A 19,398-nucleotide genomic window follows, 5' to 3' on the forward strand; every position below is an offset into this window, starting at 1 on the left:
CTGCGAGTTTTCAACTTCATGTATGATTGTGGGATTGAGAGGCATACAATTTTATTTATGAACTGGAGTACAAAGATAGAAACATAGAAATTAGGTGCAGGAGTAGGCCATTCGGTCCTTCAAGCCTGCACCGCCATTCAATATGATCATGGCTGATCATCAAACTCAGTATCCCGTACCTGCCTTCTCTCCATACCCTCTGATCGCCTTAGCCACAAGGGCCACATCTAACTCCCTCTTAAATATAGCCAATGAACTGGCCTCGACTACCCTCTGTGGCAGAGAGTTCCAGAGATTCACCACTCTCTGTGTGAAAAAAGTTCTTCTCATCTCGGTTTTAAAGGATTTCCCCCTTATCCTTAAGCTGTGACCCCTTGTCCTGGACTTCCCCAACATCGGGAGCAATCTTCCTGCATCTAGCGTGTCCAACCCCTTAAGAATTTTGTAAGTTTCTATAAGATCCCCTCTCAATCTTCTAAATTCTCGAGAGTATAAACCAAGTCTATCCTGTCTTTCTTCATAAGACAGTCCTGATAGCCCAGAAATCAGTCTGGTGAACCTTCTCTGCACTCCCTCTATTGCAATAATGTCCTTCCACAGATTTGGAGACCAAAACTGTACGCAATACTCCAGGTGTGGTCTCACCAAGACCCTGTACAACTGCAGTAGAACCTCCCTGCTCCTATACTCAAATCCTTTTGCAGATTAAGGTGACTTCTTCCTTCCAATTAAGGTGCACTACACCATTATTGGAAGGAAATGTTCTAGTTTTTTTCGATCTTTAAAGCCCTGTCCCACGGTACGAGTCCATTCCAAGAACTCTTCCAAGTTTAAAAGAAATCAAACTCGTGGTAAGTAGTGGGTACGTCGGAGCTCGGGGACGTCTCTTAGCGGCTCCAGAACAAGGGGTTACAGTTTAACGATAAGGGGGAAATCTTTTATGACCGAGATGAGAAAAAAAAATTCACAGAGAGTGGTGAATCTCTGGAATTCTCTGCCACAGAAGGTAGTTGAGGCCAGTTCATTGGCTATATTTAAGAGGGAGTTAGATGTGGCCCTTGTGGCTAAAGGGATCAGGGGGTATGGAGAGAAGGCAGGTACAGGATACTGAGTTGGATGATCGGCCATGATCATATTGAATGGCGGTGCAGGCTCGAAGGGCCGAATTGCCTACTGCACCTAATTTCTATGTTGCTATGTAATGCTAACGGCAGGTACTCGGGAAGACTCGCTAACGGCAGGTAAGCACGGGAAGACTCGTGAAGATTTTTCAACATGTTGAAAAATGTCCACGAAAGCCCCGAGTACTGACGAGTGGCCATTACCGTAAATCTCCGAGTTCGAATCAGAGCTCTTGGAATGAACTCGTACCGTGGGACAGGGCTTTAACCTTTGTTTAGTTGTCACCTCTTGAGCATACAAAATACTGCTAAACTGTGACGCGAAAAGATTATAAATGCTGAGTTTTCTTGGCAAGCATTCAGCCGAAGGGTTAAAACCGTGATATGCTCAAACAACTGGCTGCCCCTGTATTTCTCACTGGCTCACTTGCTTTTTTCAAGCAACAGTTGAGGTGGATTTCAGAATAAATCTAGGAACAAGTCTGTTTGGCACTCTGACTCTTAACTGTTGAGTGATTAGTAATTGGTATCAGAGGACAGAAAGCATGCATTTTTGGCTTGAATATTTTACTTCGAAGGATAGCATTGGGCCCTTTTCTGTTCAAATGATACTTACTGACACAATTTATCATAATTAAACCCCTCATTCTTTCCATACAGAAGCTATCCAAGTGGAAAATGAAGTGCTGTTCCTCCAGTTTAAGTGTGGCCTCATGCTGGCGACTGAAGAGACCCAGGACAGAATAATATCAGTAGACTCAGCGACCATTGGATCTCCCAGTTGCTGAACATTTTAACTCCTCTGACCTTTCTGTCTTGGGCCTCATCTAATGCCAGAGTGAGGCCATACACAAACTGGAAGAACAGCATCTCATATTCCATTTGGGTAGCTTACAACCCAATTGAATTCTCCAATTTTAGGCAACCAATTTCAAACCCTCCCCCACACCCCCTTCTTTCCCCCCTCCCCCTTCTTACACCCCCCCCCCCTCCCACAAACACCCTTCCCTGTGACCCACCTGGGTGCACCCTCATTTCTCCCCTCCTTTCCTTCCACCTTTATTCCTTCCTCTGGCTTCACAATTCACACTTCTATCATAATCTCAGTCCTTTTGTCTTGTCATCTCTGGCCTATGTCCAACCACGTTGTTTATCAACCCCCCCCTTACCTGTATCCACTTGAAAAATAAAGCATCTGATGTGTTGGCTTTTAACCTCTTGCTGAAATGTTCCATTCAATGAATGGAAAATCTCTAATTTTAGTTCCCTAATTTCCTTTCATCTAGGAGTGCGAGATTTTATTTGTGAAACTTGTGGGAAATCATTCAAAAGGAAGAATCATCTTGAAGTCCATCGAAGGACACACACTGGGGAAACACCACTCCAGTAAGTTTATTGTTCAAATGATTTTCACTTTGGGAAAGCAGACGACTCAAGTGCTTGTAGATTATTCATGTGCCCTTTATTTGCCCGTAACGCATCACTTATAATCATAGAGTTACAGCATGGAAAGAGTTAGAGCATAGAGTTCAGTCCAATTTGCCCCATCGACAATAGTCCCAGCTGCCTGTGTTTGGCCCATCTATCTATATACTAAAGTGGGACCCTTTGGGTCCCATTGTCACGCGGGAGGCCTGGTCCTCCAACGCAATATTCCACCACTCACGCATAGCCCCCAACTGCGCAGGCGCGGCTCATGGGTTCCCCTCTTCCCGTCCCATCCCCTTTCCCTCCCCCTCACCCCCCCCCCTCTTTCCCCCCTACCCCTCCCCCCCCATCCCTCGCCCCTCCCCCCCCCCCCCCCCTTCCCCCATCCACTCTCAGCGGTTCTCCTGCGGCGCAGTCATTCCCACCCATAGGGTTCCCATTGTTAGAATACGCAGGTCTTACTGCGCAGGCGCAGCTGGCAGGCGCGGCAAGTGGAAAAGGGATTTAGGAAACCTGAACGGAAACCTCTGCAGACTTTGCGCTCCACCCAAGGTTTCCGTGCGGTTCCCGGAGGTTGCAGGTGGTTGCCGGAGGTTGCAGGTAGTGGGTGGGAGCAGGTAGGGAGACTGACAAAAACCTCCGGGAACCTCACGGAAACCTTGGGTGGGGCACAAAGTCTCCAGAGGTTTCCGTTCAGGTTTCCTAAGTGGGACAGGGGCATAGGTCTGAAGAAGGGACTCAACCTGAAATGTCACCTATACCTTTTTTCCAGAGATGCTGCCTGACCCACTGAGTTAGTCCAGCTTTTTGTGTCTATCTTTGGATTTCAGGGAAGTTGGGTGGACTGATTTGATTGAGGTTTTGGTGCGGAGGGAGAAAACATTTCCACAGCTTGGGGGATCCAGAATAAGGGAGGAGGGATGGAGGTACATGATCTAAAAATTAGAGCCAGTCCTTACGGGTGTAAAATATGGAAACATCCATGCAGAAAAAAATAGGTAATTATTGGAATTCTTTTTGAAAAACACATGTTAATATGTATTAGGCCTAACATAGAGATATCAAAAAAGTGATCTGAGGTTTAATTTCTTCCCATGCTAGTGAGTCATTTTGAGATAACTGGTTGCTCTGCAAGGGAAGGGAGATAGACACAAAACGCTGGAGTAGCTCAGCAGGTCAGGCAGCATCTCTGGAGAAAAGGAATAGGTGACGTTTCAGGTGGAGATCCTTTATCAGACTGAGAGTCAGGGAGCAGAACACTGGAGGTATGGGAAGGTGCAGAACAAAGCAGAGCCTGCATCGAAGACTCAGGAAAGATGGAGCTCACAATGGTCCACTGTTGGCTGGGGATGAGGTGAAGGAATACAAAATTTGAAATTAGTAAGGGGACTAGTGTGGGGGAGGGACATCGTGAGGACAAATACAAGGGTTGAGAAATCAATATTCATGAATGGTAACTTGGTTGTGTTGAACTAAGTAAGCTTTTCCACTGACAATTTTACTTCGGAGTCACGTGAGTGACTACGTGAAGAAGGCCTTTCAGCCGCACGTGCGTCATTACGTCAGACGCATTGGTGTAGGCGGTCGCTTGGGGAGCAGGAGCTCCTCCAACGCGGTAAGTTTTAAGCTCAAGGTAAGCTTGTTTCTTACCTGTTTTATTCCCTGCAGGAACCTCTTGTTCCAGAGGCTTTCTGCCGGAGGATTCGCGAGGCCCGACGAGGGAACCAGCTATGGGCTGTGGGGAAACCCCGGTTCTTGCCGCCAAGAGCGGGTAGCTGGGTTGTCGGGTGTGGAAGACGTTGCTGGCGGGGGTCAGTGGCTTCCAGGCGCTCCGGGTGCCGCGAGGGTTCACTCCGATAGGCACATAGATGCTGGGGTTCCCAGGGAGGGGACCTCCAGCAGGTCGGGTGCCGGGAGGGGGTTTCCCCTCCGACAATAAAATTTATGCGGGGGTGTCCCGAGAAAGGGGACTTCCAGTTGGCCGGCAGGGCTTCCCCCGATATGAATATAAGTACTGGGGTTTCCCGGGGAGGTGACCTCCAGTAGACCAGGAGTCGGGATATAAATATATATGCTGGGTGACGAGAGGTTTTTCCCCGATATACATATAGAGGCTGTGGTTCCCGGGTAGGGGAATCCAGTAATCCAGTTTCAGACCGCAGGGGTCCCCAGGAAAGGGGTTAAACGGACCGGAACAGTCAGCCCTGGTGCTGGTAGGGGTTTTCCCTCCGGTAATATATAATGGTACTGGGATTCCCGGGGGAGGGGAAATCCACCAGCTATGCGATGCCCAGACCGCAGAGGTCCCCAAGATATGGGGTAAATCGACCCAAGTGGTCAGTCCTGGTGCCGGGAGGGTTCCTTCTGGGAGGAAAAATTAATAATGTGGAATTGCCATATTGAGAGGAGGCTCAAGATAGATATACCCTAACATCAGGAGATATGGCAGTGTTGGACAGATGGGAGAGCCCTTGCCAGCAGTGCCTTGTAACAGTGCCGGCCTATTGCGCTAGGCCATGTCAGCAGCGCCTTGTATAGGGCTGCTTAAATGTATGGTAACAGCACCTGTAGAAGGGCTGCATAATGTCTCCCTCATGGAGGAGGTGAGCTTACCGGGGCATTTTCTGACCCTGAAGGGTGGGCCTGTTGGCGAGGCCATGCCAGCAGTGCCTTGTAGTAGGGCTGCTTAATGTCTCCCTTATGGAAGAGGAGAACATGCCGGGTCAGTGTAAATCTGATACCGAGGCTGAGGGGATAGCGTGGAGCATACATCAAGGGATGAAGGGCACATGTCGGAGGTACGATTCCTGGCAGCAGGGTTGCCATCCTAACACAATGCAGAGAACACCACTATCAGGGGACGTTAGAGCCACCCGCCGAATCTTCTATTCGGGTAAGACCTATTCCACAGGCAAAACCTGAAGGACAAAGCATAAACTGTTGGACCAATTAGGCCAACAACGAGTAAGGATTCATAGTTTAGGGGAAACGCACCCCACGGCTTCATCGGCAGGAAGTGGTTCACTGAAGCTGGTAGCAGCATTAAGCTGACCAGAGTTACTCTACAACTAAGTGGCCACGAACAAGTTGGTAAGATTTACAATTGGTTGGGCAATACACAAATAACTGAGACATTGTCATCTACTCAGAGGCATTTTAACCAGGTAACTGGACGATACTAGTATTCCAAGAAGGTTGGAATTTGGCCAGAAGAGTGTTGAGCCAGGTCCAGTATTTTAGCCAGGTTGCCTTCGAGACAGGCTCGGAGATATGGGGAATTGTCTTTCAAGGCAAGGTCAGAATTATGGCAAGAGTTGTCTTGGGACATATGAGAATTATCGGAACCGGGCCAGAGTTGCCGTCAGGGCAGACTCAAAATTATGGCAGGTGTGGCCTGTTCATTATGAAAGAAAGGTGATCAAACTGATTTCATAGGGTTTTCCATGTACAAAGATCATCAGAGATATTTGAAGGCATTGTTATGATGAGGCAAGTTAAACAGTATGATAACATTAAATCATTCAAAGGACTAAAACACTTGTGATGTATTGTCTGGATTATATGTTGATGCTGTATTTGGCTAAAATCCACTCAGTCTCAAGCTAATTGAGGAATTGTTATCTCCTATCCAGTAAATTAGGTTGTTATCAAATGGTAGTTGGCCTGTGACTCCGCCCTGGGCAACAGATTGGAATCAATAGAAACCTGGAACAGCCTTGTGGTTATAAAGGAGTTCCTATTCATTAGACTAACTGGCAATGTAATAGATGTGATGCAGCAGTGCAAGTGGGAGAACTGACAGCAAGCTTAATGACAAACAATAAGGGTCATGAAGGTCATTGATAATACAACTTGCTATTGCCAGCTGAAGCTAATAAGCCACTATGATGGACAAACAGTATTCAGCATTGCTCCAGTAGTTGATCAATAAATATGTCATTATATTGCAAAAAAGAAGCTATGGCTTAAGGTGGGAACATGCAAATGTCATCTCTAGTCGGAGGTGCAGGAGATTTGCAATGAGTTATTACCTCTTCAGTATTGGTATCAACTATCTATAGACCCTAAGTGCATTTATGGGTTAAAGAGTGATTGAGTGAATATGCATAGGTGCATGCTCAACTTCATGTTGATACACTAAGATGTGGCATATGATAAGCACGAGGGTGCAATCAGGAGAAAGATCCTGTAAAAGGTACATAATCTAATTTGCCACTGGAGTATCATTAAGTACAGATCAATGACAACACAGAATGGGTGTTGGAACACGCAGTATTTATGAAATTCTGATTTAATGCAACACCGAATATAGATATATTGTTTTCATGCTAATTAAAGATTGCAAAAATGTGTGGCATAACAGTGGCGAAAGATGCATTCTCGCTACAAGCATGAGGAATGGTCTTTTATGTCTTCCTCCAATTTGCTTTATGAGTCGGGTCTTGAAATAGTCATCAAGAGTCGCTTTCGGTTCCAGCTGTGGAATTGACCTATGCAGTTTGATCCCCGATTTGTCGGGAATAATAATAATGCAACATTATATGGTTATTCTAAACGTAACTTGCTGGTTCAGCCTGTGGCTTGAGAGATCAGCTGTTGCATGATAAAATTAGTATATGTTCTACAGATTCTCAATAGACTGCTTACGGCTTGGGTTGTCACGCCTATTTTTGAATGTATTCACAGTGCTGGAATGGTACCAAAAAAGCGGTACTTTGCTGTTTCAGATGGGAAGCGTTTGTTTAATGCTCATGTTACATTTAAAATGGTACAGATCCTGAGCTATTGCAGTTCATTTAAATGGTCTTTGACAATATTGAGATATAGGATCATTAACTGTGCCAAGGTGCTTTCCATCAGACTTACTGCAGCAAACAAGGTCCAAGTTGTTGGGTTCACCTCGGATATGGAGTTAGTAAAGGATATATGTTACACAAGGTTCCCAGGACAAGTACAATGCAGTATGGGAGATTGACATTGTGTTAACACTATTTCACTAGGGGGTTCTTAGCTACATTCTTAGCTTTCATCAAACCTCATTAGGTAGTTATCCTCCTGGTGCTGGTTAGCGCAACAGGTCACTCGTTACATTATTGTGACAGGAGAGGATGGTATATCTGCGAATATATGCATAAGATTGTATGCTATAATTAATTTAAGCAGAGCAGTAGGTGTGTCAGGTCTCAAGGTAGTTCACAGAGACCTTTTGTGATGTGGGGACACACATTTACAACAATACGTCAAGGTCACCAAGAGCATTTGAGACTCTGAGCTAACTACGATTGTTAGTTACAAAAGACGTTATAAGAACCTATCTGCTCAGATCTTGCCAGGTGTTAAAACTGAGTTGAGTTATGCAGTAGATACTGATCCGGATCTCACTCCACCAGGGCTGCTATAACAACAGCAGCAAGGGATAATTACGTTCCGCGGGACCACATTCTAACGGCTGTAGCGTGGTCAAACGAACAACATTTTCAAACATGTTATAATAACCCGTTGCCAGACCAGCGGTATTTCTCAATTTATTTTATGTTCTGTTATAGGTTCAATCCGGATGAGAGATGTGATTATTGTTATTGCTTATTTAACAGCATCAGCATGTTTAAATTTATGTCATGACTGTATGCATTATGAATGTTTTCCCTCATTTGTCAATGAGGCAGTTGTGGTTGTGTAGACTTGTTTTCTCACGGCATGAAATCACAAATCTTTGAAATCTTCACGTAGTCACTCACGTGACTCCAAAGTAAAATAGTAAGATTAAATGAGAACTTACCAGTTTGAAGTTTGATCTTTATTTTATGAGGGGTTACGATGAGGGATTGCGTGCCCTCCGCTCCCAGCCCTCATTAAGGTCATCTGGTAGTTCTAGTCTTCTTTGATCTTACTATCATACTTCAGTCACTATTATTATCTGTGATTTCACACTTCTGCTTTGAAGATTGACGTACGTGCGGCTGAACGGCCTTCTTCACGTAATCCCTCATCATAACTCCTCATAAAATAAAGATCAAACTTCAAACTGGTGAGTTCTCGTTTAATCTTACTATTACTGATGAGCCTGTACTGAGTTAAAGATCAGAATTTGAACAATGCCAAGCATGAATGAGGTTAATTCGTTTAGAGATCCAGTATGGAACCAGGCCCTTCGGTCCACCAAGTCCCGCGCTGACCAGCGATCCTTACACTATCCTACACACACTAGGGACAATTATATCAAGTCAATTAATTTACAAACTTGAACGTGGGAGGAAACTGAAGCACCCAGAGAAAATCCACGCAAGTCACTGGGAGAACGTACTAACTCCGGACAGAGAGCACCCATAGTCAGGATGGAATCTGGGCCTCTGGTGCTGTAATGCAGCAACTCTACTGCTGTCTTTAAATATTTATCGGGCTTTTCCCCTTTTTTGTTTGCAGGTGTGAAATCTGTGGATATCAGTGTCGACAGAGAGCTTCACTAAACTGGCACATGAAGAAACACGACACGGAGATACAGTACAACTTCACCTGTGAATACTGTGGCAAGAAGTTTGAGAAAATGGACAGTGTCAAATTTCACAAGTTAAAAAGTCACCCGGAGTGTCAGACCATGTGACTTGACATTGCTGGCCTTGTACTGTTGTAGCAAGAGGCATATGCACGAATCCTCCTCGACAAGGCGTAACATTTGTGCAAGCACTGTTTATTCAAACATAAAATTCTATATTTTCAGCTTCTCTATATTAAATATTTTCAAATTGTTGCGGGTTGAGTGGGGTTTGTGGTGCGGGGGAGTTTGGGGGGAAATGCAATGAGTTTACTTGAATCCCGGGCCAATGCAATGGCTGGTGCCTGAGTGGAGGCCACTCTGTACAGCAACTCTTCTGATCACTTGAAGAGACTTCTTGTTTAATCAAATCTGCAACATGCCTGGCTTTAACGTTGGCCGGCAAAGAAGCATGTTTAAAATCACAATAGCCTATGACTGAGTGAAATGGACCACGTGGATAATCACACATTAAGGCAACGATATAGAGCACATGTTAAGGCAATTGTTTCATGTCAAGGCTGTTTTCAACAGAACTGGAAAAAGTTGGAGGTAAAATAATTCAATGATTCTTTCATTTGCACTCTCTAGGCCACATGTAGTTTTTGTGGACAACTGTTGTTCTCCTGTTCTAGTCCATACTGCAGTTACTCATACATGAACTATGATGGGGATGGTGAGTCAGGCATTTGGATTTGTTGTAGTGTGTCGGATAGTGTCTTTGCAATGATCTATACATTATAGAAAATGGAATCCAACTTGGTTCATGCTACTCGAACAGGTGTCTGGGTGATTTTTGGACATTGTATACTAAGTGAGTCAAAGGTCCTGTTTCCAAGCTGTATCTCGAAACAAGTCTAAACTAAATAACAATTTGAATGTGTTATTATGTAAAGGGTAATTATTACCAAAGTACTGTGTTGGTATATGTGAAATCATGAAATGCTGAACTAGGGTGCAGAATCCTGGATAGAGTTTACAACTTCACAAGTTCAAGCCAGACCCAGGCACTTATAGATTTTGGTCTGCAAAATAATCCATTCAGTGACATGTAAGCAAAGTCTTTCACTTTGCTGCTTTAACTGTTCTCAATGCAGATTGGCCGTGAGATGCACTTTGCATCAGGTTTTCCAGATAAAACAAGGCAAAACCTGCTTTGGTTCTTGATCCAGATAATACTCTCACTGGACGTTTGTGTGCAATAACAAGCTTCCTCTACCATGTGAATATTGATTGAATTGACAAAAGAATGAGTCAAAACGGGTATGGACTGGCAGCAGACTAGTTCATCATTATGAGCTGGTACCAAGAAAATGGAAAATATTTGTAGAACGAGGAGAAAACATTTGTGTGGTCTGTTGCTGGTCTTCACAGTAACCAGCAAAAGGTTTCACGAATTAACAAAATCCTTCAATATACAACGATATTGAGACTCCTGAATTAAGGAGCTTGAACTGCACATTAAGTTAAATGTTTAAACATTGGCAATTTCCAGATGAAGTCTGTTACTTAGTCAGTTCTGGTCTTTAGTGTGGACTAGACAGTCAGGCAAGCTGTGCATGGTGTTCTGAGTTCACTGTGCAGCAGTTCGCAACAAAAGATTTGGTTCTTGCAAAAGGGCAAAAGCAAAACCTTGGCGAATGAACAAGGCCCCTGAGATTAGTGGTTCTCGGCAGGATCTGGCTTATGGAGCAGGAGTTATGGCACTTTTCAAAGGACCACGAGTGTAGATGGGACATGTTGGTTGGTGTGGGCTAGTTGGGCCGAAGGGCCCTTTTCAACAGTCTATGACCCCAGCTAATTGTGCATTATCTGATACTCCATCTAAAGTACGACACTTCTCCCTATCCTCCCGTCACACAGTGCTGGTGCATGAGCATTTTCTGTACACCTTTGAGGTCTTGCTAATGTTAAGTTAGCATCATCACCAAAAGGACGGTTTACAAGCTTAACCAGTATGATGACAATGTTTTAATGTACATTGAGAGTTTTTATTTTATGATGTTTTACGTTAGTAAATGTCAAATTATTTTATTGTATATTTTGACTGTTATTTTTGCATCAATGATATTTGCAAGCTGAACCCAAATCTCAGTCTGTGGTCCATCTATAAAGGGTAATATGTGACATTGATATGATGGCAGTTGAATCAGGCAGGAGCTGTGGTCCTTCCGAGCTATTTGTCCTAACCCCATGATCTGTTTCCTCTTTCTATGATATCTGCAACTAGGTGGATGATGGATGTTCAAGCTCTCCTCTTGCCCTGCAAAGATGGCCGTGAGTGGTCTCACAATTCTGAGGTCCCTTGGAATATTTTTCCACATGTAAAAGTTACTTTCATAAGTTCATATGTGATAGAAGCAGAATTAGGCCATTCAGCCCATCGTTAACAGAAAATAGATGCAGGAGGAGGCTATTTGGCCTTTATTGTGATCATGGCTGATCATTCACAATCAGTAACCCGTGCCTGCCTCTCCCCATGTCCCTCGATTCAGCTAGTCCCTAGAGCTCTATCTAACTATTTTAAATTAATCCAGTGAATTGGCCTCTACTGCCTTCTGTGGCAGAGAATTGCACAGATTCACAACTCTCTGGGTGAATAAGTTTCTTCTCATCTCAGTTTTAAATGGCCTCCTCTTTATTCTTCTCCCCATAACTCCTGACACCCTCCAGGACAATGCTGGACTTTCCATGTCCTAGATTTCTTGTGCTACAGTGCATTCAGAAAGTATTCAGACACCTTCACATTTTCCATATTTTGTTACATTACAGCCTTATTTTAAAATGGATTAAATTCCTTTTTTTTTATCATGTACCTTTTACTGAGGAGTGGTTCCCATCTGGCCACTCTACCATAAAGGCCTGATTGGTGACGTGCTGCAGATATAGTTGTCCTTCTGGAAGGCTCTCCCAAGTCCACAGAGAATCTCTGGAGCTCTGTCAAAGTAAGTAAGTAATAGTAATATTTATTTATATAGCACTTTTAAACAAAAGCACTTTGAACCAAAGTGCCTTACAGAGATTGATTAAACTAATTGAATAGATTAAATGTCAATAAATCCATATAAAATAAAAAATACAATAAAAAAGACACAGAACAGTACACTATAGAAATCAACAAGAAACGTCCCCCCACTCCTGCACCTATTTTCTATGTTTCTATTAACTCAACTGAAGAAAATCAATTCATGTTCTGAAGTACTCTGTGTTCTGTTAATAATGTACTATTAGGCTTTGTAATTTAGTTGCTTTAACTAGATTATTTTATTTGCACAAATTTCACTCTGAAGTAGTGATTTGAAATATAAGTGTTGAAATCTGTAAACTTTAATTATATCAGCTGAAGAAGCACCCATTCACCCCTTGGAAAAATACCCAAAGTAGATTTGTACAGTTTTTATAGTTTTTTGGATGTGATGCACCTTATGTTTAAAACTGTGCCACATGCAATGACATTGTAGGTAGCTGTTTGGAGTGGGACCTGAGCATGATTTTACTTCGGAGTCACGTGAGTGACTACGTGAAGAACCCCGCCACGACGCATGCGTGTCATATCGCTTCACGCTTGCGAAACGACAGGCGGGGTGGAGCGTTCCCCCGCAGCGGTAGTTTGAAACCGCAAACTGCAGGTATGTGATTTACTCTGCGGTAGTTTTTGTTCCCGCGCTGTTTTACACAGTGGGGGGAAGCTGGACAATATATGTGTCCACAAGTGCTGCCAGTAAAGCTGGCTGGGGAGGACCGCGAAGTTGCGGGAGCCAGCAGCAGCTGAAGGCACAGCTGTGCCGACTTTTGGTCCCGCGCCGGCCAGAACACCACGGCCGGGCGGGAGGCTATTCAAATGGGACCGTGGACTTTTTGGACAAGTCGAAAACGGCAGGAGACGGGGTGGAACGACGTTCCCCCGTAGCGACAATTTTAACTTGGACCTGCAGGTAAGAGCTGCGGTCTTTTTTGTGTTTTTACCATGCTAATTACAGGTGGAGAAACCAACGGGCTGTGACAAAGCTGGTGGGCTAGATGGGATCAGCTGTGCCCAATGTCGCCTCCGCACCGGCCAGATCCACTCCACGGCAGTAAGGACAAAGCTGGTGAAGGAGGACCATGGAGCAGCGGGCAGCCAGCAGCAGCCAGCGGCACTCGGATCACCGATAGTGGGATCAGCTGTGCCCGATGTCGCCTCCGCACCGGCCAGATCCACGCAGGCGGGCGGAAAGGCTAGACACAAAAACAAACAAGGTCGTGGACTCGGAGGAGTCCGACTTTGAACAACCGCGGGCGGCCAGCGACCGAGAGCGCTGGAGCCGGATGGAGCGGTGTGTGGAGCATTTGCTCCAACGTGACAGACTCCGGGAGATGTAGTCGGGTCACTGTGGGCCCTATGATAAACCCACAGCAGTACCTCTTGAAGGGCTGCACAGTGCTTCTACCTCATCAGAGGGGAGCGCTGCGGGTCAGTTCTTGGCTGACCTGGAAGAGGGGTCCGCAGAAGGAAAGACAAGTGTGCAAGTGGTGCAGGTGTGTCCTATCATCAGACTGTGGAATTTGAACCTATCTTCCCCATTCACCAGTCCTTTAACTTGTTGTGAATCAGACCCAAGACCATTTAAACCCATCGGTACATCAGTAATCCGTGTTTCTTTTTTCATTCTGAGACTAGCTGACTTTGCCTTTCTGTTCCATTCCAGTGAAGTGCAGAACCAAGGGACCAGAGTCATGGAGTCATACATGTGTGGAAATAGGTCCTTCAGACCAACTTGCCCACACTGGCCAATACGTCCCAGTTACACTACTCCCACCTGCCCCCGTTTGGTGCATTTCCCCCAAAATCTGTCCAATCCATGTACCCGTCTAACTGTTTCTTAACCGTTGGGATAGTCCCTGCCTCAACTACCGCCTCTGGCAGCTTGTTCCATACACCCAACATGTGTGTGAAAAGATTACCTTCAGATTCCTATTCAATCTTCTGCCCTTAGACCTATGTCCTCTGGTCCTCGATTCATCTATTGTAGGCAAGAGATGTAAATCGTGTATTTACCCGATCTATTCCTCTCATCGAATAGATCGAGTAAATCTATTTACATTCCTTTACAACCACCCTAAGATCACCCCTCATGCTCCTGCGCTCCAAGTAATAGAGTCCCAGTCTATTCAACCTCTCCTTATAGCTCAGACCCTCTAGTCCTGGCAACATCCTCGTAAATATTCTCTGTACCCTTTCCAGCTTCATAACATCTTTCCTGTTATATGGTGCTCAGAACTGAACACAATACACTAAATGTGGCCTCACCAACATCGTATACAACTGTAACATGGCCTCCCAATGTCTATAGTCTGATTGATGAAGGCCAATATGCCAAACGGCTTTTTGAGCACCGTATCACCAATGACTCCATCTTCACGGAACCATGCACCTGCACTCCTAGATCCCTCTGCTCCACATAGCAATGTTACAAAATTTTGAGATTTTAAAAATCAGGTCTGTAATTTATCCCATCAGATAAAGCATAAAACGAAGTATAATTTGTCACCTAATTCATTTTCATATCTTCAGTATTAAAAATGTCATGGCCATTTTCAAACTTGGAACTTAACATCTTGTTCTCTATTGCTTTTCCATTGACTTAACACAAAAGCTGGGTCGAGGACAGTCAAATGACCATAACTTTCTTAAAAATTAAGAGAACTCAATTTTTTTTCAGTTTTTATAGATTGAAGCATTCTGAAACAAATATGAAACAATCTTACTTAGATGACTTGAAATTAAAGCATAAAATTAGTTACCTAATTGTAGCTAATTACAAAATTCAATTACTAGATCTAAACACCTATCAATTTCTTAAGAATAGATTAACATTTTTAAATAGCCTAAGTGTCCAAATAACATTCACACAAGAATTCACAACATAACATGATTTTTAAATCTCATTATCATGGATTTATAGGCCAAATGGAAGGAAGTTACCTGTAAATTAATGGCCATTTAAATCAATTTGCGGTGGGTTTTTCTGGAACGCGATCATTTGGAACGTTGCGGTTTGCGGTGATTTAGACACCCGATATCGGCATGAAAAACACTGCCGGTTGGTATGGGGACTAAATCACCGTTTCGCAACTTGAAATGTGAACTAAAGGTATCTTAAGGAGCACTTTTATACATAAAAATAAACCGCTTTCGTTTACCTGTCACCTACATGAAATCCGTCCCCGTTATCGGCGTTGATTGTTATAGAAACTGATTTTAAAATGACTCCAGCGTTGAACGAGTCGGGCGATTAAAAAAAAAAGACAGAACGCCCGTCGGTACGATTCTTCAATGAAAGCTTGTACTCCAACCGAATATAATCCAGGACAAGGTAAGGAAAAACCCCGCGTTTTAACCCCGCACCCCCTCAAACGCGCCAAAATCGCTCACACGGCCCGTGGCAGAATTGCAGCGCCGCTGAAGGTCAGTATTGTAACATACCTACTCCACAACGGTACCCAAAGCCTCAACACTCACTGTGTAGGTCCTGCCCACGTTAGACTTCCCAAAATGCAATATCTCACATTTCCCTGCATTCCATCAACCATTCCTTAGCCCACTTGGGCAGTAGATCAAGATCCGCACGACCACATCTGGTATTCACATCCAATGTTCTAATTTAATGTAGACACCTACAAACTAGGCCATCTCTTCTTTGAGTCCCACATGCATTAAAATCCATTTCCCCATCTCTCCTCCCATTTCTCCGCTCTCTATCGACCTAAATCCCTTCACTAGGCTTCACAATTCTCACCTATCCTTATCTCATACCTGTTGGCTCTTCATCTCTGCCCCCACTTCTCTTCCTCCCTCCCACCCCCCATTATAATGCCTTTCTGCCCACCATAGCATGCCGTCTATCAGTACATATCTTAACTAATCCAATAGCCGGCATGCCTGGCCGATTCAAATCCACCTTGGGGAATCTTTCTCTTCCCAATCGATACCTCTAATAACTTAGTGGCATCCGTCGGGTCACCTCGACTTCATCGACTCGAAGGAAAACCAATCCACAACGGGAACAAAACTTCCAGGCAAAAAAATATTGAATCTCTTCAGGGCTTTTCAGTGCAGTGACGCAATCCCTAAAGCATCGCACGGACTGCATATAGCATTCCAGCTGTGTGCAAGACAATGTCTTCGAAATTTGGCCCAAATCTTCACATTTAATACATTCTCTGCCTAGGCTAATAAAGGTATAAGTTACAAACGAGTTATCAAGAAGGAACTGCAGATGCTGGGAAATCGAAGGTACACAAAAATGCTGGAGAAACTCAGCACTCAGCGGGTGCAGCAGCATCTATGGAGCGAAGGAAATAGGTAACGTTTCGTCTGAAGAAGGGTTTCGGTAAATAGGTAACGTTTTGTCTGAAGAAGGGTTTCGGCCCGAAACGTTATCTATTTCCTTCGCTCCATAGATGCTGCTGCACCCGCTGAGTGCTGAGTTTCTCCAGCATTTTTGTGTACCTACAAACGAGTTATTTGGGGAGTTTCATTGCGGGGAGAGATGAGATAGGCTGAGCTTGTTTTGACTGGAGGGAAGGAGACTATGACGAGAGGCATGGACACAGAGGATCTTTTGTAGAAGGTATGAATATTAAATCCAAAAACACGATTAACGTGTGAGGAATGCGTTTTTAACGGGGATCTGAAGAGTTTATTTACACAGAGCATGGGTGGAGATGTAGAACCTGCTGTTTCAGTTCATGATGGAATGACAAGCGGTGAGGCAACTAGTAAGGTATTTAGTGTGTAGGAAGGAATCGCATATGCTGGCTTACACCGGAGATAGACACACATAATGCTGGGATAACTCAGCGGGACAGGCAGCATCGCTGGGGAGAACGAATGACTGACGATTCGGGTCGAGACTCTTCTTCCTACTTTTTTGGAAGTTCTGAAGAAGGGTCTGGCCCGGAAGTTCAGCCATTAATTGTCTCTAGAGCGGAATTTAAATAGGATGAGCGCCTCCTATTATAATAGGATAAAGCGGGGATATGTGATTATTGGCATGGGCACGGAGAGCCGAAGGGCCGGGGTTGTTGCCATCTCACCTCTGGCTCTCTGACCCCCATTTACCAATGCTGCCACTTTGACGGGTTCTCTGGACTTGTGCACCAATGCACTGTGTTCAACAATATACCCATCGCTGGTATATACCCTGTCTGTATCGGACACTCGAAATGCATTGCTTCACATGTGCAGCGGCAAAATAACATCAGTCATTGTACCGCATTTGATGTCTCCTATCCACAGCTCCCAAGAAAGTACATCTAACAGATTCCGTAAGGCCGTTTTCATGTCAATAGATGATGCCGGACTGCTGTGGCTTTTCAATAGTTCCTGTTTTTATTCCTTGCTCGGGAGATACACATTGAAGAGCGGGACATTTGTTAGATAGCGCGACTCACAGTCGGGGGGACATGCGGACGATTGCAGTACGGTTCCATGCAATGAGAAAGATTGTCATTTGAACGATAGGTTTTCTGCACATTATGACTGCAGAAGACAATCCTGATAAAGGTAGACATATTGTACCCCTGTGGACAACGGCAGAGTCTTGCTGGGCACATGGGCATTCTGAGCGGAAACCGCTTTTAAAACATAGGGGAGGGGGCACACACAATAAGGCCGAAGATCTGGGACAGGGGTCGGCAAACTACGGCCCGCGTGCCCGATCCGGCCCGCATTTCCCCCATGTAGATGAAGTGTAGAATCGGGGCGAAAACGGGTTGCTGCCAAACTAGAGAGAATGAAGTGCATTCGCGTAGATATCGAGTAGATGAAATGATCCGTTCGAGATCACTGGCCCATTTCCGAGAGGTATCTCTTTAGCACGGGTCAGTTTGATTAGTGCGGGCGTCAGGGATTATGGGGAGAAGACGGGAGAATCGGGTTGAGGAACAGATAGATCAGACAGTATTGAATTGCTGAGTTGATTTGGGCCGAGTGGCCTAATTCTGCTCCACTCACTTATGAACTTATGAACTATTATTTTTAAAGAGACACAAGACCTTTGGGCCACCGGTCACCCGTTCACACTAGTTCTATTCGATCCCATCCTTACACTGGGGACAATGTACCTGCAAATGTTTGGGATGTGGGAGGAAACCAGAACACACTGGAGAAAGCCCACCAGGTCACGTCGAGACCGGAGAAACTCCGCAGAGACCGCTCAGGGAGGTTGTAATCGAACCCAAGTCTCTGGTGTGAGGCAGCAGCTCTAACGCTGCACCACTGCGCCGCTCACGATTCTAATCATTGCTTTTTTCTAATAACCTGCCAATCCCAATGATTCCTCTCTGGGCGGCGCTCATTTGCTTAGTCTATTCATTAAATGAACAATTGACGTGAATGGATATTTTGCTGCATTCATGAATTGCTCTCTAAACTTGGACTGAGTCACTCCATAAATAAAGGTATTTGTGCAGCAACTTAATGTCCGTAACATGTATCCTGACTGTGAGAATATGTGTTCCCGATCGCTGTAATTGTTGGGATCCGCCCTGGCAATTGTGTAGTAAAGGAACTCGACAACGTGCAGCAGCCACAGGAGGATAAAACTGCCGGATATGGTGAAGAGCAAGATCATGGACTTCCTCCTGCTCTGCATTTCCGGGTCTCTGCTGGCCTCCCCGTTGTTTGGGGCCTTTAATCCCTGACGGACACGATTGGCCACTAAAATGTATCTGACTGTCAGAGCGTTGAGCAACAGAATGAACGCGAACGGGAGCAAAGGTGTCAGGATAGTGTCCATCCAGTCAAATGCCACCCACCAGCGATTGGTAAAGTAACTCGGCTTCTCGAAACAGTCCCAGGGAACGTTGTCGACCACCCTGGACGGCTCTTGAGTAAAGTAGACGGGAATGTTTTTCAGACAGAGCAGGACACCAGTTGTTGCCACAACCGTGGCCGCTGTTTTGGCGGTGCAATATTTTGGTTTCAACTTCTGCCAGCAAATGGCAACAAAGCGGTCAAAGGTGAATGCAACGGTGAACCAGACAGAGCATTGTACTGCTGCATTCAGCAGTACGGCGATTACACTACAAACAGGCGTGATGTCCAGGAACGTCCCACGAAAGTAATAGTAACTGATTCGCCACAGTATAACGTCGGTAATGATGGTCATCAGATCGGCCGCTGCCATTGCCACCAGGTAGCGAGTGGTGCAGGTGGAGAGGCCGCACTTCCCCCGGGACAGGATCGCTATCGCCACTAAATTCACTGGAAAAACAAATTAAAACAATTACTGAAACTATTCTCATCTCAGTCACCGGGCCTCCGGCCAGACG

At 44.9% G+C, this 19,398-nt stretch overlaps 1 protein-coding gene across 1 annotated transcript in view; it reads left to right on the forward strand.

Moving 5' to 3' along the window:
• The window catches only part of LOC129714506 (zinc finger protein 653-like), a 40,769-nt gene extending 29,650 nt beyond the window's left edge, over positions 1–11,119 (forward strand). Inside the window, exons 7-8 of the mRNA XM_055664159.1 lie at positions 2,408–2,507; positions 8,973–11,119. Coding sequence (XP_055520134.1) covers positions 2,408–2,507; positions 8,973–9,150 — 278 coding nt within the window. The 3' untranslated portion in view covers positions 9,151–11,119. The remainder of the gene's footprint in view (positions 1–2,407; positions 2,508–8,972) is intronic.
• Positions 11,120–19,398: the final 8,279 nt, after the last annotated feature.

The sequence above is a fragment of the Leucoraja erinacea genome, chromosome 39 (assembly GCF_028641065.1).
Source record: "Leucoraja erinacea ecotype New England chromosome 39, Leri_hhj_1, whole genome shotgun sequence".
NCBI classification, from domain to species: domain Eukaryota; kingdom Metazoa; phylum Chordata; class Chondrichthyes; order Rajiformes; family Rajidae; genus Leucoraja; species Leucoraja erinaceus.